The 27,816-nt window shown below is 45.4% G+C and overlaps 1 protein-coding gene across 6 annotated transcripts; it reads right to left on the bottom strand.

The window, feature by feature from the left end:
* Positions 1 to 227: 227 nt before the first annotated feature.
* TNNT3 (troponin T3, fast skeletal type) lies at positions 228 to 23,066 on the bottom strand. 6 transcript variants are annotated; one of them, XM_069223175.1, is made up of 12 exons: positions 22,958 to 23,066; positions 18,997 to 19,056; positions 17,968 to 17,988; positions 15,050 to 15,068; positions 13,982 to 14,027; positions 13,202 to 13,318; positions 11,108 to 11,185; positions 8,820 to 8,933; positions 8,236 to 8,345; positions 7,287 to 7,377; positions 5,476 to 5,516; positions 228 to 652 (listed from the first exon to the last, which is right to left on the bottom strand). In XM_069223175.1, the coding sequence occupies exons 1-12, from the start codon at positions 23,049 to 23,051 to the stop codon at positions 598 to 600; spliced, it is 846 nt and encodes a 281-aa protein (XP_069079276.1). In that variant the 5' UTR covers positions 23,052 to 23,066; the 3' UTR covers positions 228 to 597. The 6 variants fall into 6 exon arrangements, with proteins under 6 accessions (XP_069079276.1, XP_069079275.1, XP_069079278.1 ...); XM_069223174.1 differs by lacking the exon at positions 5,476 to 5,516 and adding an exon at positions 3,344 to 3,384; XM_069223177.1 differs by lacking the exon at positions 17,968 to 17,988.
* Between the last annotated feature and the right edge of the window lie 4,750 nt (positions 23,067 to 27,816).

The raw sequence follows: 27,816 nt of genomic DNA, 5'->3' as shown, positions 1-27,816 counted from the left end.
ATGGTAAAACAGGTATTAACGTATGCTGCCCAATGAAAGGTCATGGATGGGCTGCAACAGGTTCACTAACCAGTTTTGTACGCACCATGTAATGTCCAACACAAATTCATAGTCATTACAAAATGTCCACATGGAAGCCTGTGTAAACCTCTACTTCACTGCATGCATTTGTCAATGGGCAGGAAAAAGAAATTCAATGTCAGGACTGCATTGATGAGGCAGAAGGATATGTTGAAATAGGTAGCGTGTCACACTTTATTTACAAAAGATAAACAGGGAATCGTCGTACACAGTAATCCACATGGTAGCAGGCTAGATGTCCAGTAACTGAGTAAAGTGCCCACGCACAGAAGGCGAACAGCTGTGATGGAATGGCACCTGCAAAGGTGGAGTCTGTGTGAAGGATGGACAGTGTTAGTCTGGGCATCTCTTGGCTCAACACCGGTGCCTGGGCCAGCTGGCATCCCAGATCCGAGGAGGATGTACTCATGTGTGCACGGAGAAATACAGGTGGCTGGAGAGGAGACGGGGAGTTGAACGACGGAGTTTGGATGTACCGCCAGAGATCCTGCCTGTTGAAGGGGGTCAGTGGTTTCTTTACTTCCAGCGTCCACCAACTTTGCCCTTCCCTCCTGCGGCTCCCTTCTTGCTGCTGTAAATGGGAAGAGATAAAGGGGACAGTCAGTACTGCCAAAGTATCCTCCATGTTCCTCTTGCTTAAGGTACTACTAAATAATAAACCCTTCAGTTTCTTCAGCAGAAGACCTTAGTAGTTTCGGGCTGTCTGTGAAGGTAGTTTCTTTGCTTATATCAGCACTATTCAGGTTTTTGGGACATAAAATGTCAGGCATTAAATATCAGTGGGCTTGTTTCATAAGCTTTACTGAACAAAATTCCCCCTTCTTGGGAATCACTGAATGGACAATTGGCCCATGTACCAACAGGCTGAGCTCTTCAAGCTGTGGGCTCCTGGTATGAGTCCAAAGCCAGCTTGCGGCTAACAGTTGTGATGGGAATGGGCTTACTGTTGCATTTTTGGAATTGCCTGTTATGAAATCAGGAGATTTGCAGACGGGAGTAGTGCAATGCTTATTTCGGGCCAGGAGAGCCTAAAAGCAACTTTAGGGACTAAATCTATCGTGAAGAGAGAGTAGAGAAAAAATAAAACAAGGAAGAGGTTAGAGAGATGAAAGTGAAAGAAGAAGTGGAAGGGGTGACAGAAGGAGACAGCAGAGAGAAGAGAATAATTAAAGTTTATATAAGTGCAGATGGAAGACAAAGGTGTAACGGAAGAGAATAAGAGGCAGCATGGCAAAAGAGGCGAGGGCTGTAGCTTGGGGGAAGGAGGGTGATTATCAGAACCACACAATTGGAGAGCTGGACAACATGATAACCGACACAGAGGTCTTTAGTGAAACAAGGGAGAGGGGAACTGCCCCATCAAGGATTGCAGTAATGAGGACTGGAGGTGGGGAAACACCCTGTCCTACACACTAAAGAAATCTGTACCCACAGGATTACCAGGAAGCCCCTTCCACCCACTGCACCCACATACACACCACAGAGCAGTGGCTTAGCAAGGTTTAACAAGGACAGCTGTTGGAATACCAAAATAGGTTTTGCATGCAGCTCATGCAGACACTTACCTGCATCTTTGAGAGTCACATAGTGTGTCCCAGAGATGGTCATTAGCAACTGAGCACAGTGCCCACATGCATGTTGTGTGTAATACACATCTCTCACCTGAGTATTGTGCCGGCTACCCACAGTGAAGGGTGATCTTGTAAGATGAAGCCATTGTTCATGTGTCCTAGGTGAGGGCTAATCTCCATGGCTTGGTCCATACTGAAATGGCCTAGCCACTGTAAGGGCCTAGTTCACCATCTAACTCTTTTATGTCCCTGGTTCATACACAATCAAAAAGGCAAAACCACCTACCACAAATGCTGTGCTGGTGGTTTCAGATTTGTGAAATAAAAGAGGACATTGTGTTTCCAAAAGGCAGAAAAGGACCATCCTCTCTGAAGTAAGCAGTGACTACTGAATTTCAAAGCAGGGTGGATATTCACAATTAATAACAGAAGTTGCTATGCCCCTTATATTTTACACAATGGCTTCATGAAGGACTTCAAATGTGTATGTGAGAGTAGGGTACCAGGATCAATTATGTTCACAAACAAGCAATATCACTCACAGACCTTTCGCCAGCAGAGGCAAAGGTGAGGTTGTCCTTCTTTCTCATTTATGGGATATTTAAACCCCAAATTGCTATGTTGATAATGCTAACCTTCGCCCATTTGAACAAAAGGAATGTAACTTTTCTCATTCAAATCCCTTGCCCCAAATGAGGCTCACACTGAGTCAAATGCATTAGGAAAGTGTGGGTCTCCCCTTACTTTGAAACTACTCAATACATGACATCAGTAGGCGGCCATATTATTAGTATCATACGTGAAACCACACCCCTGGAAAAAGTGGACCCTTGAGATTACTCGCTTCATCTCTGCCTCTGCTGTAGAACACACACACACAGATGTGGAAAGCATCTGGATGGACAGTGGGTTGGAGAAATGTCATGTGATAAAAACACCAAACAAGTGATTATAGCACTGTTAAAAAGGACAGTCTGAAGAGGTCACATCAATGTCAATGTGTCAAAGGGGCGACACTCTCCCCTACCTTTTCACAACACTAGTGTACTCCACAAATGGTTAGTCTTGATGCTCCGGCCCTTTTTGGTTTGCTTGCAAAGAACTTTTCAATATCAAGGCATGATGGTTGGATAACAGAATTTTTCAAAGTTTGCACACTTCTGGTGTGCTGGAATGAACTATTCTATCATGCTAACCAGGCTGAGCACTTGTTTTTAAAAGAGCCCCAACCAATGATTGCTAACAGGACAAGACTTTGTTTTAAAGACTTATCTGTAAAAAAAGAGAGAAATTCCAAGAGGGAATTGGGAGGTTGTATGAGAAAACAAGATGTTTTTTTTTTTCCAGATTACCAATGCAAAAAGCCATATGCCCCTGGTATGTTGCCTGAAAACCCTATGCCAGTTGGGAAATTTGGTGCTTAGTTTTTATTGAGCTGGATCTACGTTTCAAAATCCAATCATGCATTAGGTTCTCAGATGTTACTACATGGCAAGATGTAATCAAATCCCGCTTAAGTACGGATTACGCAACACCAGGGGCTTTTAAAAGCGTCCTTCTCCAATAATTATTTTTCACAAGCAATGTCCTAGGTGGAGCAACCAGCTTACCCCATTCCACCTTGAAGAACATTTAATCTTGTAGGGTTGGAAAGGGTCAATCCATTTTAAGTGGGTACAGGTAATACTTACTGCTTCTGGAGCTGATCGATTCTGTTCCTGAGTGTGGTAACCTGAAATTGACACAGATGAACCAGACTGTTTTAGTTATGTATTCCAGCGGGATTTCGACCCGGATATATCCTACCCACCACACTATACCACCACACCAGATGTTTGAGTGGTGGCAAGGCGGATATGAGGTAAGGCATAACCTTCTGCTGGCTCATAGGTTAACTAGTACTTTGCTGAAACGCCACATTGATCATACTGTGTCAAGGGAAAGAAAAGATGTGTTGCCAAACAAACCTTTCATTGAGCTCCAATAAGGGGGCCCAAAACTGCATACTACTGGTAAGTTCTGTTGAGCTTCTCTTCGTGGCAGTATTGAAATCTGACAATAGTGCTGCCACTGGGAGTAGTCTCAGAATTTTCCCACTGTGGTGGCAATTTTCACAAAGGATGGTTGAACCAGAAATAATTTTGTATTGGTTTGGGGGGACAAATCAAATGATCAATTGAAGACAATGTTGATGGACTCCGTGATAAGGCCCACGTAAAGAGGTACTGTTAGGGACTGATGGGAACGAGCAATGCACAGGTTGAATTTGGCAACACATGAGACAGACCTAGACAAGTAAGAAAACATGTAAAAAGACATCAATGAAACATCAGAGAACTAGAATGAGATACCCGTCATCCTCCTGAAAGAATGCCACGTGTAAAACAAAATCCAATGCCTACGTTCAACTCCGTATAAAGATTGCTCCTCTACGGTGTTACCTGAATTAGGATCCTCCAAGAACCCACACAATCAAGATGAACCAGACAGGGCAGGCTGACCTACCTACCCCTCACTTGGCAAGTCGTCAAGTATTCCTGTTTTGAGACTAGCACCAACAAGCAACAAAACAAGCTTCTTATGCCCTGCCAACTGGCATGACAGTCTGACACTTACCTGCGCTACTGTGCCTGGTACAGCTATGGGAGGACATGCCACCCAGGGCCTCAGGCTCAGCTCCTGTGCTGTTGCTGGTTAAGAATAGGTGTGAGGGAGCAGTGCTGGAAAACCCAGGCCTACCACATTCTTCAGCTATGCCTCTGCTAACTCCTCTTTAATTACTTTCTCCACTACCACCCTTCTCTCTAGTATAGCCTGCGCCTTTCGTCGCCACTCAAGCTTGCAACTTTCTCCCTCTGTCTTGTGCCCCTGATCTTTCATTTTACTCCTATCTCATTTTCTTGGGTTGCTTTCCTGCTGATTTGATCTCTCGCCTCCCAGTGTCATTTGTCAGTTTTTTTCCTTCTTTCTCTGACACTTCTCCCCTGTCCTGCTAATATTATCCTTTTCTTAGGTTTTATTTCTTCACTCCTCATGTTTTTTCTTTGGGTGCTAAAGAATGCTAAGCCTTGGACATTTACAGAAGCTATCCTGCACCTTGTACCTTCTGATAGAGAGCCCACTTTCTAAGACAGTCTGAGATAATAGGAAATGAAAATAACTCCCAATAGTCCTGGGTATCTGAAATACCAGAAGGTATAGGGGTGTCAATCGCTTGTCAGATGAAACAAACTTGTTGCTAACTCTAACACAAGACTCTTGGCCTTTCAGAGAGAATTCTTATGACTTCCCTTAAGCCACTGTGCCTCGACCAACACTATATGCAAAGCACTGTCTTCATAGACAGGGAAACAGGTATTCATGACACATACGTAAATGCTGATAGATGAGACGTAATATGGGAAGAAAGAACCAATCTCTGGAAAACTACCCTAAACAACAGAACTGCGAATTAACCCATATTCTGTAGTTACACTTAAGGCATGTCCAGTTTCTTCATGTTTCTGGCCCAGTGTGGTTTGGCATAGCCCTGAAAGAAAGGACAGCAAGTACCAAACTGGTATAGGAGTCTCCTAACTAGGCTCAGTAGCTCCACTTGTGCATCCTGTCCACTCTAGGAACAAGTATCGTTTTCCAGCACTGCACCCTGCACCCTCACCCACAAACTGGAGGAAGAGCTAAGGCACGTGTGAGCCTCCATCTTGTTAAGGAGGTTCCCGATGGTTTCTGTGGGTCTCCATCATTGCTACCATGCAGGAGATGCATGCATATTCCCAGAAACCTGTGCGGTCGTTTTTTGTAGCCAGTGACTGTTTTTACTTACAACTTTGCCAGTTGTTCCACCCGTCCATGTAAAGATATAATCTAAGAAAAATTGAGATAATTATCCTGGAGGATCAGCAGGCTTTTCATTACAAAAGAAAAGTGAGAGGACATCTTGGCAACCAGAGGGTCCAAAAAACACATGGAAAGTGAGAAAACCTTCAGTCTGGAAAATACTTGAGCTCAATAAGGAGACTGTTTGTTTATGTGCCCCCAGAATGACTTGTTACAAATCATTCCTTTGCCCCGTGTATGCTGAAACTAAGGATTCCTATTGCACCTCCCAAAATGGTCGTACAATTCTAGTGTGTCTTTTCATATTAAGATTTAATTACTGCCGTGTAGGAAAGAGGCATTCCAAATGTCTAAGTGGCAACTGGCAACCTTTCTCACACGATACTGATAGTGTCTCATCTAATGAGTCCCATGAGGTTTAATTGCACGAAACCACCACCTTGCACCCCTTGAAAATACTATTGTTTATTTTATGATTTCATTAACATCTTCCATTGTGTGAGATCTCTCAGAACCCCAGCCAGCCCTATTAGTGCCTAGCATCTTCCATCTAATCAGAATATAATTTTCCCCTTCTATGTGACCATGACAATGTAGTGTGGTCCAGTCACTAACCCATGTGAAGCTATCAATGGTCCTTGCCATAAAGCTATGACACGCCCCAACACATGGTGCACATGTTCTATTCTATGAAACGACACATGAACATTTTACAAAACCTAGACATTGCCGGTCCATTGAAGACAAAACAGGTTTTTCATGGGACAATAAAATGTCCTGTTCCAATGATGTCATTGCATGTCCATTCATTGAGACCATAGCACACACTTCCACTTCCCCATGGAAATATCAGACTAATAATTCGATAATGTACTCAAATGCCCACTCGTACTAGGTCATAATACATTAACTTTCATGAGACTTGTACTACATTTTGATGTCGCCATAAGTCACATCTGATGACGTCACTTCATGTCTATTGCTCTGGCAGTCAGATATCTTTGCCCAGTGAGGTTGTCAAATGTTCAGTTCCATGACATTATTACACAGTCCATTACTGGGACAATTCTATGTACGTTGCCCATGAAGTTAATTCATATCCTGTTACGTTGTTCACCATATGTGCACCTCATTTTCTATATAACATGTAGCGTTCTAGGGAGTCAACACAAATCTCGTTCTATAAATCCAGCAAACTATCACTCAGGTGAGGCCATCACGTGACTAGTCCCATGAAGCCATCTCATGTCTAGTCCCATAAAACTATCACATAGCTTTATGGGACTAAAGCATTTGTCTTATTCCATAAAGGTAATTTGTAGATCTCTTCAAGAAGCCTTCATATGTCTAGTGCTTTGAGGGCATAGCATTACACATGAGAGGTCTATCCTCACAAGGCATTCACATGTCTAGTTCCATGTGGCAAATTTACAGCTTATTTCCATGATGTCATCGATTGGGCGTCTCTTTGGAAGGAGCCTCCAACCCCATGAGTCACTTTAAGAAGTCAGACAGTCTATCCACAAGTACATCACTGGTTCTGCCTAGGGAATTCATCCTCGCCCATGTAGAGATCACGACTCTCCCTGGTCCTTAGTGAAACACATATAGACATGGAAAGGAGTCCTCATCCTGCACTGCATCATGAGGCCCTAGACTTAAGAGAAGACTGAAGGCCACCAAAGCCATGGCTACCAGAAACCAATCCTACTCTTCCCATTATCTCTTAATGAGTCTTTCATAGTGGATCCTCCACAAACACATCTCCTCCCAAGCAGACCATCCTTTTAAACGTACCTCATATTTCTGTTTCTTCAGCTTCTCGGTCATTTCAAACTTCTCGGATTCCAGCTGGTACAGCCAGTCCCACATTTCCTTAGCCTTGTCCCTGGTTCATGGAGAAAGACAGATCAGAGTATGACCCTGGCAATCTGCTTCTGTTTTCCTGAAGACATCTCATGAATCTGGTATTGCTTGGTGCAATGTACCTGCCGTGTGTAACACGATAGTGCCCTGCACGACATGGCAGATAGCGCCCTGATGCTGTGTATCACACTGAAGGGAAATCCTCTATACTCCTCTGTGCAGCTCTTGGTGCCCTTTTCCCTACTGCACAGAAGTCCCTGATGCCACTACCCTCCCCTCCCCCATGTTCAACTCCCCAGTGAAGTATAGCCTGCCATATGTAACTCCACAAAGTCTTCTATGCTGGTTGAATGTAAGATACTGTCATGTAACCCTCTGTGTGTAGCTCACCAAGCCTGGAGGCCCCGGCTGCAACTGGTGTGGCTCTATACCCTGCCATATGTAACTCCCCGATGCTCCCAGAGCCTCTCCCTGTGCCCTCTAGTTCCACAGTACTGTAACTCTCTCTAAGTGTGTATTCTGCTCTACTTAACTCTTAAATAGCTTTTGATGCACCATATTCTTAACGTGCCTTGTATCCTCCCGATGTTTAAGTTCCCCGGTGTCCTATATTCCCTCTGTGTCTAACTTCCAGCATCCTCTATCCCTGCTGTATGTAACACTCCGGTACCCCTTAACTCCTTTTAATGTCGTTCCAAGTCGATATTTCAAAATTGTTTTATTATTGTTGTGATTTGTATGAAGTTCCCTGATAGCTAGCATATTCCAGCGTCCTTTACACTTAAATCTCGTGTACTTATGTATACCCCCTGCTGACCCGGCTCCGCCAGAGGGCAGTGAGGTGCAGCATGGGCTGGGGTGAGAGCGGAGACCCCCTCACCTGAGCTTATCTTCATTCATGTGGTCTACGTTGAGGGGCTTGCGTCTGTCAGCCAGGATCTTCTTCTTCATCTCGCGGGCGGTCTGCTTCTTGCCCCTCTTCTGGTCAGCCTGGGGACAGGAGAGGGAGGGAAGGGTCATTCGACTGTCCACGGGAACGCCTCAGACACGGGGTGAATATACAGGTCAGAAGCCAGGATGCCACTGGACATGGGGGACGGGCACCTGAGACAGTACACTATTCACCAGTGTTTTTTACATTTAAATTACCCATAATCACAAGTTGGAGCGCAGAGAAATGAAAAATGACCAACTGGGAAGTTGTGATAAGAACCCCGGTCACGTGGTTCTTAGGTCAGCACGGTAGCCACCTGGCCACGCCCACTCATATTTTACATCCCTTCCCCACAACAGCTCCGGCCTCTCTGCTTGTTGTGTTTCCAAAACCCTCTCACCCATTGCGTGTCTCGCGCAGTAGCAGAAAGCCAGGGGCTACAGCGCTGCAGAGCGAATTTGATAGGACAGGACTTCGGGGCGGGTAATGTAAATTGGTTCTGTAAATTTGCAAGAAAAAAATAGACCTACCTTGGCCAGGTAGCTGCTGTAGGAGGCGCCCATGCTGGACAGGGCCTTCTTCTTCTTCATGTCGTCGTCCATCCTCCTCTGGGCGTCCTGCTCCTCTCGCCTCTGCTTCTCCTCCTGCACAAACAGGGTTCATACAATGAGGCCGGGCCTGGCATCCCCCAGGGAGATTGTGGGTGGGATGGGGCAGTGCAGGGTTACTGGCTGAGGCTGTAGGGAGTGGTGTAGGCTGGAGTGTGATGGGCAGTACAGGGGATACTGACTGGAGCTGTAGGGAGTGGTGCACATTCTGAGCAGAATGGGGCAGTGCATGGGTTAGTGGCTGGGACTGTAGGGAGCAGTGCATGCTGTGGAGTGTGTTGGGCAGTATAGGGGATACTGTCTCGAGCTGTAGGGAGTAGTGTTAGCTATGGGGTGGGATGGGGCAGTATAGGGGATACTGGCTCGAGCTGTAGGGAGCAGTGTAAGCTCCGGGGTGGGATGGGGCAGTGCAGGGAATCCTGGCTAGGGTTGAGCAGTATAAGCTCCGGGGTGGGATGGGGCAGTGCAGGGGTTAGTGGCTGGTACTGTAGGGAGCAGTGCATGCTGTGGAAAGTGTGTTGGGCAGTGCAGGGGATACTGGCTGGAGCTGTAGGGAGCAGTGCATGCTGTGGAGTGTGTTGGGCAGTGCAGGGGATACCGGCTGGAGCTGTAGGGAGTAGTATTAGCTCTGGGGTAGGATGGGGCAGTATAGGGGATACTGGCTGGAGCTGTAGGGAGTAGTGTAAGCTCCGGGGTAGGATGGGCAGCGCAGGGGTTGGTGGCTGGTACTGCAGGGAGTGGTGCATGCTGTGGAGTGTGTTGGGCAGTGCAGGGGATACTGGCTGGAGCTGTAGGGAGTAGTGTTAGCTCTGGGGTAGGATGGGCAGTGCAGGGGATATTGGCTGGAGCTGTAGGGAGCAGTGCATGCTGTGGAGTGTGTTGGGCAGTGCAGGGGATACTGGCTGGAGCTGTAGGGAGCAGTGCATGCTGTGGAGTGTGTTGGGCAGTGCAGGGGATACTGGCTGGAGCTGTAGGGAGCAGTGCATGCTGTGGAGTGTGTTGGGCAGTGCAGGGGATACTGGCTGGAGCTGTAGGGAGTAGTGTTAGCTCTGGGGTAGGATGGGGCAGTATAGGGGATACTGGCTGGAGCTGTAGGGAGTAGTGTTAGCTCTGGGGTAGGATGGGGCAGTATAGGGGATACTGGCTGGAGCTGTAGGGAGTAGTGTAAGCTCCGGGGTAGGATGGGGCAGCGCAGGGGTTGGTGGCTGGTACTGCAGGGAGCGGTGCATGCTGTGGAGTGCGTTGGGCAGTATAGGGGATACTGGCTGGGAAGTACAGGGAGCAGTGAGGGAGCAGGGTCGGGGGCATAGTGCATGAGAATCCGGCTGGGGCCGTAGGGGGCAGTGCAGAGATGCAGGCAGTGGGGGTGAACGGAGCAGTGTAGGGATACTGGCTCAGGGCAGCCGGGACTATTGTTCTGGTTGTGGGGGCTGTAGGAAGAAGTGCAAGGGATACAGGTTGGGAAGGGACTGTAGGGGGTACTGCAGGGGTGCTCGCTGTGTGGGCGATGTAAGCAGCAGTGCAGCTGTGCAGGATGTTGGAGCGTACAGGGGATGCTGACTGGAAACATGGAAAAATAGAGATGTGCAGGGGTATTGGCTGCGTGTTTAGATAGGGTCGTGTAGGGGATACTGGCTGGGGAGGGGGCTGCAGGAGATGGTGGCTGTGAGAACTACTTAAGGGATGCTGCCAGTCCAGGCGAGCACATGTTGCCACATGGTCAGATGTACGGACTATGCGTCGCTACATAGAGAAGTGCAGCGGCACTGGGTGTGGGATGGGGCCAGGTGTGATGGAAGTCTGAAGTATTGCAGGGCTCTTACTACTGGTCGCCATAGAGATTTAGTACAGGGATGCAGGCTCTGGGTGCCTTTGGGAGTAGTGCAGGAGGTCGGAGGGGGTAGGCTGTAGTGAGTGGTGCAGATGTGATGGCTGCCTGGGAGTTGTGTGTGATGCTGGCTATAGGGACAACGGAGCTATAGTGAGTAGTGCAGGAGTGTTGAGCTTGGAGGAGCTGTAACGGCACAAGGCTGCCTGCTCTGGGTGATTGGGCACGAAGTAGTGGCCTGATGCTGGCTGTGAGGCGCTGTATAAATTTGGGCGTGTATGTTGGCCGCGGAGAGCCGTGGGGACGTGCACGGATCCCCTGTGGCCAGGACATGTATCTGTGTGGAGGGAGTTTGTGTTAGCTAGAGCCGGGTGTCACTCACAGCCATTCTGGCCTGGCGCTCCTTGTCTTTCTCCGCTCGGATCCTCTGCTGGTCGGCCCTCTCAGTTCTGCGCTTCTCCTGCAAGAGACAGAGGAACAGGTGAGCAGAGGGCGGGTCCATAAAGCAAATGCAGGCATGCCCACCCGGTGACTGGGGCGACTGCAAAGCCCACACCTCCACATCTACTCTGCGAGCACAGATTGTCTGTCCGTACAAAGACTTTACATTGGCTTGTCACTCTGAAAGGCCGGTGCAGGCACACGTGGGTCAATGTCAGGAAAATAGGGTGTGGGCGCGTGGCTGACGTCAGCCATCCGCATCCCTGTCACACCGACCCTAGCAGCCTTTCAGGGTTATTGGCTTCTCAAAAAGTGGACGGTTTCTTTATGCTCCAGTCCACCTTGAGAACCTCTCTTCTAGTGGCTGCCACTGTATCGGTAGGGCACAAATACAGACAGCGAATAACATTTTTTCAGAACTACTGACCGAGATTCTTTTCTTTTTCTCAGTTAAAGTGGAATATGTGCGCCCGTTTTACGCAAGATAGATTCTGGGACTGTCGGTTATGTTGCAATGCTTCCTTTAACGTGAAAGTTAACTCACTAGACCAGTGGTTCCCAAACTGTGCGCCGCGGCTCCCTGGTGCGCCGTCAAAACTAGCCAGGGGCGCCGCACACAGTCTGGAAACCACTCGGAGGTGTTTTGAATCGGTAGCTTTTCCTCGTGGTATTGGAAAAAAACACCCTGCATTAATTATTCTGACCAGCGGAGGGCGCCGAAGTACCATTAATAATATCCCTGTAACAATTTTTTTTCCAATAAATGGTTTTCAGCAACGTGAAGGAGAGAATAAAGAAGACAAACGGTAAATAGTGTAGGTACAGGTACAGGCTGGGATTACGTTCCCCCACCCGCCAAAAAAAGTAACATAACGGGGAGCCGTGGCCAACACGGCCAATAGGTCAAAGGAGCCGGGGATCAAAAAAGTTTGGGAACCACTGCACTAGACCATGCTCAAGTGCTTCCCCTGCAGTATCGAATTTGAAACACTAGATGGCAGGTTATACTTTCAAAAGTGAGCGTTTGTGTCCCAGTCGCAAACATAGCAGGGTCAACCCAGTTTTCCTCTTCCTCACTCCTGAATAGTACTCATGGGTGATATGTGTATCTTTTGAGGCGCCAAAGTCTATTGATTTTTTGCAGCAAAAGGAAAACTCCTTGAGTTTTAGCGATTGCAGCTCACTTTAGCGCCCATGATTTTCTTAAAACCTCTTCTTTTAGGTGTGCCTGGCTGATGTACAGTGGAAGTCTGTCTTCCCATGCGGCTGGCAATGCCCACTTTAATCCAGGCTGCACTAAAACCCCTCAGACATAACGACGAAACCCCGGGTTAAAACTCCAGTTGACTAGTTACAAATGGCTTCTTCTCGGTCTATTCGTGTACTACGGAGTTTGCACGCTGTTGATTAAATAAAAATACATACAGGCACAAGTTGACGAGGACAACTAGTTCTATGATGCAAATAGAGCCAATTGGTATTTTTTCGTTATTGAAATTAGTAGAGGTCAACTGGAATTTTTATCAGTGAATCTGGAATTGGATAAAGTTTCAGGTTAGGCCTCAGATTGACCGAGGAGAGACGGTGAAAGTATCATGGTTCTCATATTTGCCTGAAACCTCTTAATCGGTGTGGGCTTTCTAAACTTTGTAAATGAGGAAACAGGCGAGTTTCGATCCTCTACCATGAAAAAGATTGATTTTGAACATTGTTTAAACAGGAAGACCTCTTGTGTGCACGAATACATCTCACAGAAAGTGTGAGGGGCCTTTAATTTCCGTTGTCTACAGTCTCTGCACACGATGAAACATCTCAGAAGAGAGGGGAGTCCCATAGCTCCACCTTTAAAGTTTCTTTAGCATACCTCTTAGGTGACAGGAGACCCCCCAGCTGCCTTGTCATGGTCTCTGTGCATGAGGAGACAGCCCAGGAAGCGAGTAGAGATCGCAGGTAAGAGCATCCTCCTATTTGCTTTCGAATTGGCCAGTCACAAGTGCCTCCCCGCCAACCCGATCTGTCCCACAGCCAGACTCACAATCCTGTCCTTGAGGGCGATGATCTCTTCCTCCTCCTTCTTGCGCCCTTCAAAGTGAGCATCGATCAGTGACTGCAGCTCAATCAAGTCCTTGTTCTGCCTCTTCTTTTGGATATCCTACAAACGGAAGGGAAAATGGTTAGCAGCAGACAATACTTCCTCCTCCATAAACCCCCATTCTGTAAAGAAATCTAGCACCAGGTCTTTTGGACTTTGAGATACTTGAGTCTTCTCAAGGCCTCCTACCATACATCATCACTGGAACAAAGAAGTGTCTGACTGAAAAGAGTTCAAGACAATAACTACACATAACTTCATTCAAGTTTCTCATTGAATATGGGTGTTTGTTCAGTATTTTATATTATGTGATAGAGAGACACAAAGGGCCGCCATATTGCCAGGAGCTAAAACAGAGACAGTGAAAGAATTGCACTTTTTAGAATTGCATTGTCACGGTAGGTCAGTGCTTTTGAAAGTGAAAGAAGATTATGGAAAGTCATTCACATGTTTTGCAAGAATGGCTTGCTGCAGCCCTACTTGCATGTCCGAGACACCCTTTTGTTGGAAAGATCTCCTGAGCTTCCTCTGAGTCTGTCCGCTATTAGGAAGGTGTGCCTAACTCAACAATACTTGGTTCACCGGTTGTGCAGTACAAGGGCAGGTACACGTGATGTTCGTTGGCTGATCTTTGAGCAATGCTGCACCTGGGGTTTAGAACTGGTCCGAATTTTATGTGGGTGTGGCGTTGTGTTAAAGAGTGGTTTGTAAGTGTCTACTCACATCAAAGTCCACTTTCTCTCCATCTGGGATTTTTGGAGCAGTCATTCTGTGAAGGAAAAGCACAAAACAAAAGCGTTTAGTATGTTGACTTATTTGAGAACTTTGAAATAAATAAGTCGAGGTTAGATGCTGAACAGCAGTAGTGTGTGCGATAAATCACAGCAGATTGGGGATGTGCATGGTGGAAGGGCCCTGTGAGCTGGCAGAACCTGTAACAGTCTTTTATCCATCCTTAGTGCACGGAAGAGTGGTGGAGGAGGTCTTTGCTCCCTGGTGTAGGGAGTGTTGATGGCAAAGGAGAACCTTCCAGGTCCCACATCAGAGATGTAGGAGAAGGTAGAGCAGCGCTGACTAACAAGCAAGAGCCGGAATACACAACTGAATCCGCAGACTCCCACGACCTGCTGCGAACCAGCGGCACAGGAAGAGTTATGGTTGGGGAGTGTTGCTGTTTTACCATATCTCAGTGCTAGTTGTGGGTCTTCATAGTGTAAAGGTGTTTCTCAATGACTGATTTTTAATTCGCACTTGGGAAGGAAGTGCATTGGAGGCTTTCATTAATTGACCTCCCTGGAAGTGCAGAAGCCAGGGAGGTCGATTATTGGGGTGGTTTGTTTCCAGCTCTGGGCCTTGGCAAAGATGAGACAGGGGCTTTTCATTGATGTCTGTAGTGGGACTGGGCAGGCAGGATTTCTGTAGCTCAGTGCCAGCTTTGGGCATCTGAGGGCCTATACCAGCTGCAGGAGCTAGACTGGTTCCATAACTTAAAGCCGGTTAACAAGGAATTTCAGTGATGGGAATTGGTTGGAAGTTGTCTTCAGTAGCTAAATGCCACTCAATGACCTACCCTCAATAATGAGTATGCATAGGTCTTTGGGCTCTCTATGGCTCACTCTAGTAATGGCATGGATGGTGGGGATCACAATGGTTATGTACAAATTCTTGCCACACCATGATTCATGAGTATTCGTGGGCCTGTGGGCTCACAATGGCACACTTCTGTTGCCACCCCACACGATTCTGGCACGCAAATCAATATCTCAAATTCAAAACATGCAGAAGACTCACTTTGGTTTTGGCTTCTCTTCTGTTCGTGGGAAACATAGAGAGACAGAACGAGATAGAAAAAGAAGAAATGGTGAGTAAAGGTGAATACTGCACACATCAGACTTGGGAAGGGCAGGAGCAAAAAGGCAAAACCTGGTTAAGGGAATAAAGGTCAGCGAGGAGGAGGTTAAGAAGATGAAAAAGAGCACTGCAATGATTAATAGGTGATGTTTAATTGTGAAGTACAAAGGATATCGGGGAGAAAGATGGACAGTTGAGATATATTTGGAAAGGCAGGATGTAAGGAAGAATGGAACGAAGAAAGGGATAGTTGGAGGAAAAGTAAGAAAAGGAGAAAGAGAAAGTAAGGAAAGAAGTAGGAAGTTAGAGGAAGGGGATGGAGATGAAACAATAATGACTTAAAAGATTGAAAATAATACTGGTTGTGAAATTTAACTCCCAAAATTGGTTAAATTTAATTAATTACAGGCCTTGATGTGCATGTTTCTCGCCTGTCTAAAAAAAGGGAGAGGACAAAGGTATATGATACCTCGGCCTTACCGCCACATCTTGATCGTTGCTGCACGGATGCTGCCTGCTCATTGATTCCTAAGCTCCAGTAAAACACTGCTGGAGATTAGGAAGCCAAGGGTGTTTAGTGCTTCAAACCCTTAAGCTTCAGAACTTCATAGAACGTTATAGAAGTTCAAGACAGTGCATTTATAGACCCTTCTGAATATACAATTTATGACAGTTAAGAAAAGCAATCCCGATACTGTCTTGGAAGCCACCATCAGACCGAGCTCACTGGGTCAGCTCCTTTTTTTCTGAGGCTGGCTAGAGCTCTATGATGACACAGGTTGTAAATTAGCGAAATGTGTAGATTTGTTTTAGGATATCTGGGTTTCTGAAAAACTAATAGCCATGTTCAAGCTTGACATGTGGCCAGCTCTTCTCTAACTCCCAAGGCCTCTTCTGAGTCACCAGCTTGAGTATGACATGTTTGCCTTTTAAGTTTCCAGAAAATGTTCATTTTTCTGGTCACATCTGATTCTACTGATAGGCTCGTAGGAATGGCTAGAAAATGTAGCTAAAAAGAACTCCCAGCTGTGAAAGCTTAAATAGGTTTAGATTTGGGAGATGTCTGTTGAAGCTGCGCTGCCCTGGCTGCAGTGGAAAGGAGAGGACCTTGGATCACTAAATTGTTTTGGTGCCACCTCTTGAACCATGCTTATCTGTCATCGACTATTAACTAAGAAATAGAACAGAAAACAAGTTGACCCTGTAGCTCCCATCGCAGAACCATAAGTGAACCTACATCACACTGCCGCTAATAATGGAATTCACAAATATGTGCCCGCTAGAGCAAGTCTACATCATTGCAGGGGGTTTACGACCATCGATGGTGACCCTTGCAGAATCATTGGCCTCCCCCTCCCCTTGCAAAGCCAGAAAGACTGCGTAGACACCCAGAAACTATGTGGCGGTCCACGAGCAGCAAGTGACTGGTTAGTCTTTCATATTATCCCAGAGCACTGGACAGTTTGGCAAACCCCAAGTCAGATGTTTGTATGGCAGGGACAGGAGAGGGGACCAACATGAAGTCAGCCTATCTTGCTTCTTCCTGCCACACCCACACAGCCTGAAGACACTCATGGTCTCTAAGCCTGCCATGAAAGTAACATTAGGTAGCCAGGTAAGGGTGTGCTAGGGAAAGAAGAAAGGTTAGTGATTTCAATGGAAGGGATGTGGGAGTAGACTAGGAGTTAAAAAGGGAGGTAAAACTAAAAAATGGTATAGTGTGTGACAGACAGTAGTCTTTCAAATGGCTGATGTGTATGTCTGGATCTCACTAAAAACACATGCCCGCTCCTTTGGAATAAAAGAGACTGAACTGTTGTTTGAAGCTTTAACTAGACAACATGATGGGTACCACTGATACCTATGGAGTGGTAGCTATTTTCTCTTGATTGTTTGACTGTACAGAGCAGAGTAAGTAACCCCAGCATCCACCTGTCTGTGGACAAAGGCATGGGCAGTACAGCTATCTCTCAGGCCTCCTCATATGTATTATCTCACGCAATAGAGTTTTCACTTGTTTTGCACTTATTTATAGGTTTGAACTTTAGACAGCAGACCTACTGTTGACACTGTGACAGTCAGACTATTGACTTACAAATCATACAGTCACACCATTGTGCTGACCTCAAATTATACAGTTGCAACAGGCTCAGGCCTTTGACCGTAGAGCTCAGGTTGTATACATTTTACTAGTAAAGGGTTCACTTAAGAACCTCTGGAAATAGGCAGAGGCATCTACCTAGCTTTGTGGCTCCCTTAAGATTTCAGCTGTCATTTGTTGTTGGGAGTGCAAGAAATCTAAGTTAGACTAGCGGTTGAAAAGACTACTGTCTCTCAAAAAAGTGGCAAGTAAGTGGGCAGGAGGGTGGAACTGGGCCAACATATGGTTGTCCAACGTAGTTTTGGAGTCAGAAGCACACGGAGTGCCTAGAGATGGGATGTAGATCCCAAGGTTGATACACGCTTTGCAATAGAAGCAGAAGAGGAATGCGTTTTAACAAAATGAGGAGATCTACTGACAGGCAGGTGTCTCTCACATGTTGGTAAGATTGTGCCAGAGTCAAGTCGAGTGTCAGAGCGACATGTGACTGAATCTATCCTAGCCCTATTGCTTTTCAGGGATGCTGATCTGTTGGGAAAGCCTCACAATGTCCATATTGGGTAGCTGAAATAATGCTTATTCAGACGGGGAAAGAGGGCGGTGGTTGCACGTTGGAAACATCGAAGACTGGCCCAGTCCCTGAGTTAGAGAGGGATGTTCGTTATAGTGAAAATTAGGTATTAACACAAGAAGGAAAGAGAAAATGGAGTTAGATAAAAGAAAAACAGTTATGTTATCAAAGACCAATCCAAACTACCATCATAGTCTCCTCCGTGTTCTGTGGATCAAAGAGCAAAAGCAAATCAAAGAAAGCATTTAGGATGAGTCACTCTGAAGTCATGATGGTGCCCAAAGTGGTACGCCTGCAACACTCCAGTCACTCCATCCAGCCCCACATTCTCCTCTCCAGCATACTCTGCAAGGTATTTATTGGAACAAAGCAGCTTGGCTAATGCCACCCATAATGTGAGATAAGTGAGGCCTTATGAGGCCAGAAAGATACAGGAGTGCTCGTTCTCACCATTTTGGCATCGCCACTACCCTCGGAAGATGTTTCATGGCCAAGAACATACACAGGACTGGAATCGGTTTCTCCCGTGACACGCTTTCTTCTCACACTCGAAATTCACTCACATTAACTACGCTTTGGAAAAGCTGTTTGTACATTCTTCTGTTCTTTACAAGATACGCCTAGAGAGCACACGTGGACTTGTGACTAGTCACAGGAGAGAGGGGCTAGTGAATGCCTTAATGCTCAGCAGTTCATTACTGTTTGAACAAATGTCAAAGTGGGTGGGTGAGGCTCATGTGCTGTTGCCAAAACAAATTCCTGATGTTGCCGGAGAGAATTCTCCCACGGAAATAAGGGCTTGTGTCCCATAACTATGTGGTGTATAAAAATGTGTGATGGTTTCAACCTCGGCTTCCATCACTCAGCTTGTAGTGATGCCCTTCCCCAGCCCAAGCAATAGATATGGTTGAATCCACATAACCAAGCAGTCACCAGTCTTCTAACCCCCGTCCTCACCCTCCCTGTAGTGAGTGTACATGAACTCTGGACCGTCAAGAGAAGCTGAACTCACCTAAGAAGCGCCCATAAACCCATGATCATTAGAACTGGTATGACACTTTAAGTTGCACCTTCTCACTGGTCATATCATATCCCTATCCCCTCTACACATGGAGGTGCAATTGATACCCTAGGCTGCATCAGAAAGACACCCAAAACTCACCAAGCATTTAGCACAAAAAGCAAACAGGAAAGAATTGGACTGTCCCATCTTACCTTCCTCATCGGCTACTACATGCTCCTCTTCTACTTCTTCCTCCTCTTCTTGAGCCTCCTCTTGAGGGCAAAACACAGATACATGCAAGAGAGAAAGCGAATGCAAGGAAGCAAAACAAATATTAGACGGCCGGGAGGAAGGAGAAGACAGCATCTCTGGGGTAATGGAGAGAGCATTCAAGCATAATGGAAGACTACAGACATGGGCTGATCGGATTCCTCAGGAGAAGCTGCTCCTCTTGAGTTTGTATATTTTTCCCCCCACCTCTTCACAGATTTTATCAATGAGGAAATAATCCAAGCCCAACAAACTACTCTCACTAACGTAATGTATCATACAGAATAGTACTGGACACACGTCATCAGTTTCTCAAAAGCCTAATGCAAGAGTGGTCCAATCTTCTACAATTGGACAGTACATACAGTACATAACATTAATGTCCTTTACTACTAGCCTAATAGCTGAAGCATCTCTAGGTGGAACACAATTCCATGATCAATTCGATTTATGGTCTCTGAAAATGATTCCACTTATTAGAGCTGAGGTAAGCTCTCCGGGGACACTCTGTGGAGGGAGGGGTGTCCTTCAGGTCATTATGCATCATCTATGAGTGACTGCATGACCTTACTGCCATTTAACTGGGGAGGAGGACAGTGGTTGTCATGTATAACCTAACACTTAGATCGGCAAATCAACCCCTTGTCATCCCTGAGACCCGAAATGAAAGCCAAGGTGACCATCATATTCAGAAATAGCACCAAGACTTGGAATGTCGTGCCTCAATGGAGTCAACAAATGCTTAGTTTTGGTGATTTTTGAAATCCTGGAAGCAATTTTATTTAATTAGAAATTAGTGTTTATCTGGTCTGTTACTTTCTCTGGGGCAAGACAACTGTTCCTTGAGTTAAAATAATTACATGAAAATATATCTCATCCTTTTATTTGTACTTCGACCTGTGAGCATCTAGGCCCATATATGACCTGGCAGGTTCAGTTTTCCTTAAATGCTGCATATATTTGCAAACAAGCGTTTAAGGAAACTTATGTACACGTGTTCTACAGTGGCAGGCATTCAAGGACACAATCAGTCAAGGCACTGAAGGTAGGAAAATATTTTAAAGCCTCCGGGATAGGAGACAGGACACAGAATGCTCCTCTAGTGCAGGACATTCCCTTTTTGGAACTAAATAGCCTTTGCTATAAAGCCTAAGTCTGCCCTGCAATAGATCAGCTACACTTATTTTCCAGGGCAATGGCCGTTCTACTGGAAAAAATATTCTCCTTTAAAAACTTCTTGCAAGGTCCTTACTTTCCCCTTGCTCCATGGCATCCTAAATAAGTGGGTAACACTAGTAACTTGGGCCTATGGAAGTCGGTTTTATGATAAGAGGGAGGAGGAGGGGAGGTTTAGTCATAAACTTTGTAACATGGACACACGTGTCTATGTTCCATGGGCCACTGAGACTCAAGCTGACATGCTTTTCCTTCGACAGCCCTCCTGGGAGGAAAGGGATGGAAGGAAGACATTCACAAAATCACAGACATGCCCCAAAACAGAGGCTTACATGGAACCAGAGCGGCTGCGTGGCGCAAGCAAGAGCACACAAACAAACAAGTGCATGGCCTGCCATAGCACTGACACAAGTCCTCTGCTGGTTCGTCCAATCCCCACACTCCCTGTCTGGTCCACCTGTGCACCCCAGGGCAGCTTCACAAGAACACTATTACTATATCCTTCCATTTAACATCGCCCAAATTCACACGTTGTACCATAAAATAATAAATACCTATTTCAACGCTGTGATCTGGGTCTCATTACATGTTCAGATCGCCTGTCTATCGATAGGCTTCTTTGCACAGTGGAACATCTTAGCTGCTGATACAGCAAAGTCATTCACAGAAAAGTGACTGGCCTTTCCCAAGCTATATCAAGCTTTCTGAAACAGCATACACCAGTAAACCTCAAAATGACTGTTCACCGATCCACCTCTATTGGGAAACTGCAAAGGTAGCATGCATATGTAGTGTAAAAGAATACAATATCTCTGATCTGTACAGTATCTTGTCATCAATGCGAAGAATGCATCTCCCTAAGTCCTGAAATGTCTTATTCCTTCAGAGAGCTGGCTGTCCTTTTTGTGAGATTAAACTGCATTCTCCTTGAGAATTATGGGACATCTTGAGCTAACTTTAACATCCACACAATATGGCGCTGCATAGTGCCATAATATCATGCTCCAGAACATGTCTTTATAATTGTATTGGCCCCACCCCAGCTTCAACATAACTCAATGTTTTTCACTTGAGCACGGTATGTTGCACTCTTCAGTTATTTTGTTTTGGCAAAAACACAGTGCTCATCAGTGACATTCCAATACTCTCTCTCCAGGACACCAACTACTGGATTCTTCCACCACAAGGCAGAGTTATGTGAACAAACTACCGAAGAACCTTCGCTGGAATCATTTTGGGGGTATCTTTAATATCCCTAAAGTAGAGGAGACCAAAAATTGCCATATTGGTTGAATTCATCTACAGTATATCCTAGATCTTACCCTGTCGAGATGGCAACAAAAATAAGCCCATCTGCCATCTGGACAAGATCAGGTACAAGGATATGGAGTAATCCAACCCGTTATACACGTTTGGTCTATTCCCTGCTGGGGTTATTAAAGATACCCCAACACATATATGATTCCATCCTAGGTTGTTTTGTAGTTGGAATATGTGTGTTGGGGAATAACCTACAATACATATCATTGCCCTCCTTCGAGATATATAAATGTCTGCTGAGCACCTGGTTAGAATCTACTGGCAAGAGGATCATGCATAAGGATGTAATAATGAGGTCATCATGGTGATAGGCTGTGAGAACCAAGCCCAGGAACATGCACAACGAGCATCTTAGAGCAGCCTTTCCGAGGACAGAAGAAGGATTTCTGTCCCAACTTCACCCACTGAGCTCAATCTAAACTGTAAATCCGCCTCTTAGTGAGAGAAGTTCTGATGCAGAGACAGAGACACTCTCCGTACTCCTTTACATACTAGGATGAGAATAACGGAATGCAACACATGAGTCAGACTCTATTGTGCTAACTGTGCATGAACTGCTCAGCCATCTGACATGCTGGAGCATCCACAGAGCAGCAGAAAATACATCTGTTACTGGACCAGGCATCACCTTGTGTAAGGAGTTATCAATAACATCCACGTGTCCAGTGTTCCCAATGTCTGAGCAATGTGCATGTGTGACCAGTCTTTAGGAGTATTTCTCCCAATAAGTATCTAGGGATAAACCATGCCCATTGTACCATGTCACCTGCTTTATGGAACACGTCATCATTAAGATTGGGTCCACAATTAATGGCATGCTTTCAGAAATGCCCGGGAGAAGTACCTCCCTAACTTCACTTACATTTTTGGGGCACTTAATTAACTTGCTTGACTATATGGGTAGCGACCATACTGTTTTTGAAGGCAACTTCCATTGACACCCCATTAATGATATCCACAAGAAATTCCAATCCAGCCACAGGGGTGACTGCACAATAGGGATACCTAGAGATTTTTCTGCAGACTAGCATCTCCAAGAGGTCACTGGGACTACAGAGTAAACCACACATCATGCATGCCTACCAGACCTGACTCTTAATGAGACCTGACGTCATTTAGAGACAATATTCTATCAGGAAATATCCTAAAATACTGACATATCAGTCTGCCACTGAGTGCCAAGTCTACAGAATTGTTCTGATATGACACTTTAAGTGCTACCCCTTATTCAGTGGATGTGTGTGGTTGCAGCATTATGACAAAGGTCTTAGCAACTGCACAAGCTGGGGGTGTTCCTGTGTTTCTGTTAAATTGTGCCATTCATTCCGTGGGTGGAGAACAATGCCACATCACCATCAGGCATGAGGACGAAAGAAGAAATAAAAAAAACAGCTAAAGTCCACATACCTTCCTCGTGGACTTCTGCAAGCAAGGACCATGGAAGACAGCGGCAGGAAGGAAAGAAGAAGATTGTTAAAAACAGAAGGAGGTTTTGCTGCATCGAGATCCTCACAGAGCGAGTCAGAGTAGAGAATGAAAGTTATCCATTATGGTGAGAATAAGTGAAGATTATTTCCCAGCAGTGCAGGTAATAGTGCGACTGAAGGAGTCAAAGAGGAGCAAGAGAGATAAGCAAGCAGTGCGTTTGAGAAAACAACATGCGGGTGGCAGGGACAGGCGTGTTGGTAGCCTTATGTCCATCGGCAAGCTGGCGCCATGACGCAAGGAACACTATGGTCCTAATTACCAGCCCTCCCTGCAGTCTGGTACTGTTCATGTGGTGTCAGTATTCGATGAAAGTTACTTGGGCCCTGGAAAGGCTTTGTTAAACACATCTTTGATTTCTTCCAAATTCTTATTACATACAGTACGTGTGATTTGTTACAAAACAAGCTCATTGCTTTGTCTATAAATTGTGTGTCATGGAGTCAGAAGGGGCTTACAAAAGCTTCTCCCACCTTGAGGGTTCCAATGTGCTTATTGCTTGGACATTAGGATAACTATCATATTACAAATTCATTCCCTGCTCCTGCCCTCTCAGCATCTAAAACAAATCAAAAGCAATAGGGCCATCAGGGCTATCTATTCTCCAGATGTTTGCAATACCTTAACTAGTACCAGAATGCAGAGGGGCACTGGGTCGATGTCTGATGCCCTGCGTGTACTGAGTATGTTAAAATCGATTGCAGTTCCTATAGCTATGCATGTCATGGGAGCCAACTGACCACCAGGTATTTTCCTTCCTTCTCCTCCATATCCTTAGGATTCCCTAGCCCAGCAGAAGCAAGCCAAGGGACTCCAGGAAGGAATGGGGAAGTCAAAAAGAGACGTACCTTCGACTACTTCTGCAGACGGGAGGTGTCACCGGATGGACAGGGACATAGGAACACAAAAGAGGGAAGAGAGAAAGAGACACAACACACTGTGAAACTTGAATCTCTTTAGAGCCAAGTGGAGTGGTTACAGAAGGTGTTAGAACAACAAACATTAGCAAGTCTAAGATTGGTGGAAAGAATAGAACAAGTTGGTGGAGCACCAGTGCTTCCAGATAGGATGGCAGGTACTACTTGAACAAAGAAAAATATAACAAAGTTGTTCTGCTACTCCTCCCGGGTGAAGATGAGAAACCAAAGGTGTGTAAAAGCAACTCTCATTTGGTATGTGCCACTTTTTGCAGTTATCACCACACAAGTCCTCCATTCTTAGTGTTATGTAGCTGTTATGTTAGAGCCACTACTTGGACTTTTGCGTTCTAGGAGGGAATACCAAGAATAACAGTGTATAATGGATTTGCCTCTATAATGGAATTGACTACCCTATGTTAGAAAGGGGCATCAGAACTATTAGATGGGAATTTATACTTTAAACTGCTATTGTCAATGACATAGCAATCACTGGATGAGATCAGCCAACCCTGAATAGCATTATCTTTACTACATTCACACTCACTGGACGGGATTGGCCTATTGGATTGGGTTGCTGTATGCTGATTAGTGATGTCATGGTTCACATAATGTTCAATGAAATAGATGAAGTGTAATGACATCACATTCATTTGATGAGATAGAAAAGTGTCTGGCAGTAGTGTCTTCACTTGCATCACACTCATTGAATTGGAGTGGCTCGTTGTGTCCCCCAATGGCCCTGAAGTGTCAGGACCATTCATTGATTTCTCTGCCCAAGACTGCAATCCTGGACACGGATTCTAGTCACAGATGCTCACCCAAAATTTAGCAGTACATCCATTGCAGTGTCCTGACAGTGAAGTAGCAGAAATTCTGCCAGGTCAAAGGTTTCTCCAGTGGACCCAACTGAGACTCCTCCAGAGGAAACCCGGTGGTAGCCCACCTTTAAAAGGCATAAGGGATCCGTTGTTTTTTAGTTGGATGGTTATATCTGCCAGAGGTTAACGGATCCCCCAAATAAAGGGTAGTTTTTTAATTTAAGCTAGAACAAGACTTGTGGCTGGCCTGTAGTTAAGTCAGTGTGTGTACCAATTTTGGATGCATGCCAGTGTGTTTGTGTGTCATTGTATCTGTCAACTGTGTGTGTCAATTTTGTTAGTATGTATGTCATCACCATCTGTGTGCTGGAGGTATATTGCTGAATGTCACAGTTTGAATGTTTTGATGCATATATGTTTTAGTGATGTTGGTTAACTTTCACACCTGTATGACCTACACCTTGTTTGTCTCCACCTTTGCCGGAGGGAAGGGTCACCACTAGTGTGATCATCTGTATATAAAGCAAGAATCAAGCTGAAATACCATGCACAGTAAAAGATACATTAATGTTCATTGATGAGTTTTTTTGGATTTTTTAGACATGAAGAATGAAAAGATGGTTATGTCAGATGGGAGGGGCACACAGTATGAAAGGATGGGGAGAGGATGAAGTCAAATGTTGGGGTCAGTGGGGGGATGAATCCTTCTCATTAACCTTTTCTCCACCCTTCACAATTATCTGATTGCCACTGGGACCGTCCTGCTAAGGCTGTGGTTTTTAAAGTTTGAGACCTTCCCATAAAATTTTCATAGAAAAAATTGTCATTGTCGACATCATGATGACTTCTGGGTATCCAACAAAACACATCTTATTTACTCTATTCCTGTTTTTGAGCTCTTTTTGGGCTTTAGTTTCTCTTTGATGGAAAGCACATGGTGTCAATTACATTTTAGTACCACGTGCATATACCTTAAAGTAAGCAAAAACAAACACCCTATACATATGAAAGCCACCCTAACAAAGAGCATTCCCTCTCTGCCATATTGTGCTTAGCATTCGAGTGGAGAGCATTTTCCGAATTTTCCGCTAAATCAAAAATGATAGGGAGACAGGTTTTAAAAGTAGGATCACCTGGATAGAGAGAGTCAAAAATTGGTGAAAGTATACAGCTCAAGCTTTTGTGTGGCATACCACTGCTCTAACCCCCCACCTCCTCCACTGACTAGACCATGAGATGAGGTCACGTAGAGCTTGATATCTAAGACTTTCAGTATTCAGTGGTATGTATGAAACATTCTCCTATATGACCTGTGTTCTGCACACCTACCAACTTTCAAAGGTTTGGTGGGATTTGCAGTACCCACTTCACCAACCCCTGGCTGGTTAGTTATGTGTGGGGTGGAAAGAAAGCCAATAAGAAGTGACTCAGAAGGATTACGGGATTAGGGGTAAAAGTGAGAGGCTGAAGAGATGGAGGTAGTGAGAGATCACCCGTTTACCTTCTTCTTCGTATTCTTCATGGAGTCAATCAGGTGAAAGAGATGGAAAGATAAGAAAAGGCCAAACAATATCATAAAAAGACACAGATGCGCATACAGCCTTTGGTGCCGCACCATGAAGCGTAGGCACAAACTCTATATAAATACATACAAATAAGCAAAGCCTTGGCGCTGACTAGAGGCTGGACAAAACATTCACAAATAAAAAGAAAGTGCTAGAGTGTGTATCGCCCATTTACTCCAAAGTGTTCATGGATAAAAAAATACTACTGTTATCATTAAGTATAGGACACCCAGGTTTGGTAGGTGGGCTTAAGCAGCGAGACACTAGAACACAACTCCCACAATACAATGTGATGTGTACTTGCAAGCCAAATACCCCTCTGTGTATCATCACTTCCATCCAGCCAGGTCTGTCACCCTGTCTTTAAATCTCCCACTCTACCCTCCTATTTTTGTTCTTGTTCGTCTCCATCCATGCATGGCAATGGTCCATCAGTGTCATCTCTATATATATTATTTTCACTTCTTAACTGTACCCCAAGTACTATTTTTTTTCTAAAGATCTCCGTGTACCTCCAAAAGCCCTACCTCCTGTGCTCTCTTTTTTGCTCTGCCTCACAAAACCATTCACTACGGTTTCTTCTGTACTGTCTCTGTTTTTCAGTCTTTGTACATGTGGGCATGTTTAGCCCAAGTCATGTGAGCCTGCCCACACTATGGCAACTGACTTTTCCTCAGAGTGAGGGTAAAGTCTGAAAAACCCACACAAACAGCCAGTGGCATAATGCCAAATGATGCCCCCTTCTCAACAGAAAGTGATGAGGGGCCCCTCCAAATCACAAATATTTATTGTCTTTGAGTTAAATGGGGTCCCTCATGAGGACTGCCTCCCCTCGCAACAGAGCTGTAGCACCGGCCTGCGTTCCACCCCTGTAATCACTGACTGTGTAGCCTAACACTTTTTCACCTTACAACTAACTTAAAGATGTGTTGTTCAAATATTTAAGTCAGAAACATTTATTTTGACCCTTTACACAAAACACCTCTGTAGCCAAGGGGCAATTGACGTACAATAGTCCAGAAAGACTTCATGGAAGTCAGTTGGGGAAGTGGTGTGTAAGAGACAGAGAAGCTGTCAATGTATCTGTCTTTCAATCACTGTTTCCCTCTTGCCCCCTGTCTCTGCTCCTTTTTAGGTCTCACCTATGCTGTTGTTGAAAGACCACCTGTGGGCCATACCAAAAACTTAAAATGGGCTCTGTGGCAGCCCATGCTTGCTTGGCGTTCTTGTTGCTCTCTTCTGTTTATTATACATTATATTCCTCTTCATGTCATTGTCCCTCCCCTGGAGAACAGCCACTTTATCATCCTTTTGGTAGCATGGCTTGTATCCCTTCACTGCTGACATTCAGGAATCTATTTTTTCATACAGCCCTCCATGCGAGTGCATGTGTTTTCTTGCTTTCTCCACTCTGTGTTCCATCTTTCCTGGATTAACCACCCCACCCCATCATGTTGCATTCAGTACTGAAGGCCCTT

The sequence above is a fragment of the Pleurodeles waltl genome, chromosome 3_1, assembly GCF_031143425.1.
Source record: "Pleurodeles waltl isolate 20211129_DDA chromosome 3_1, aPleWal1.hap1.20221129, whole genome shotgun sequence".
In the NCBI taxonomy this organism is placed as follows: Eukaryota; Metazoa; Chordata; class Amphibia; order Caudata; family Salamandridae; genus Pleurodeles; species Pleurodeles waltl.
Note: the sequence above shows the minus strand (reverse complement) of the source record. Positions and strands in the feature narration are given on the sequence as shown.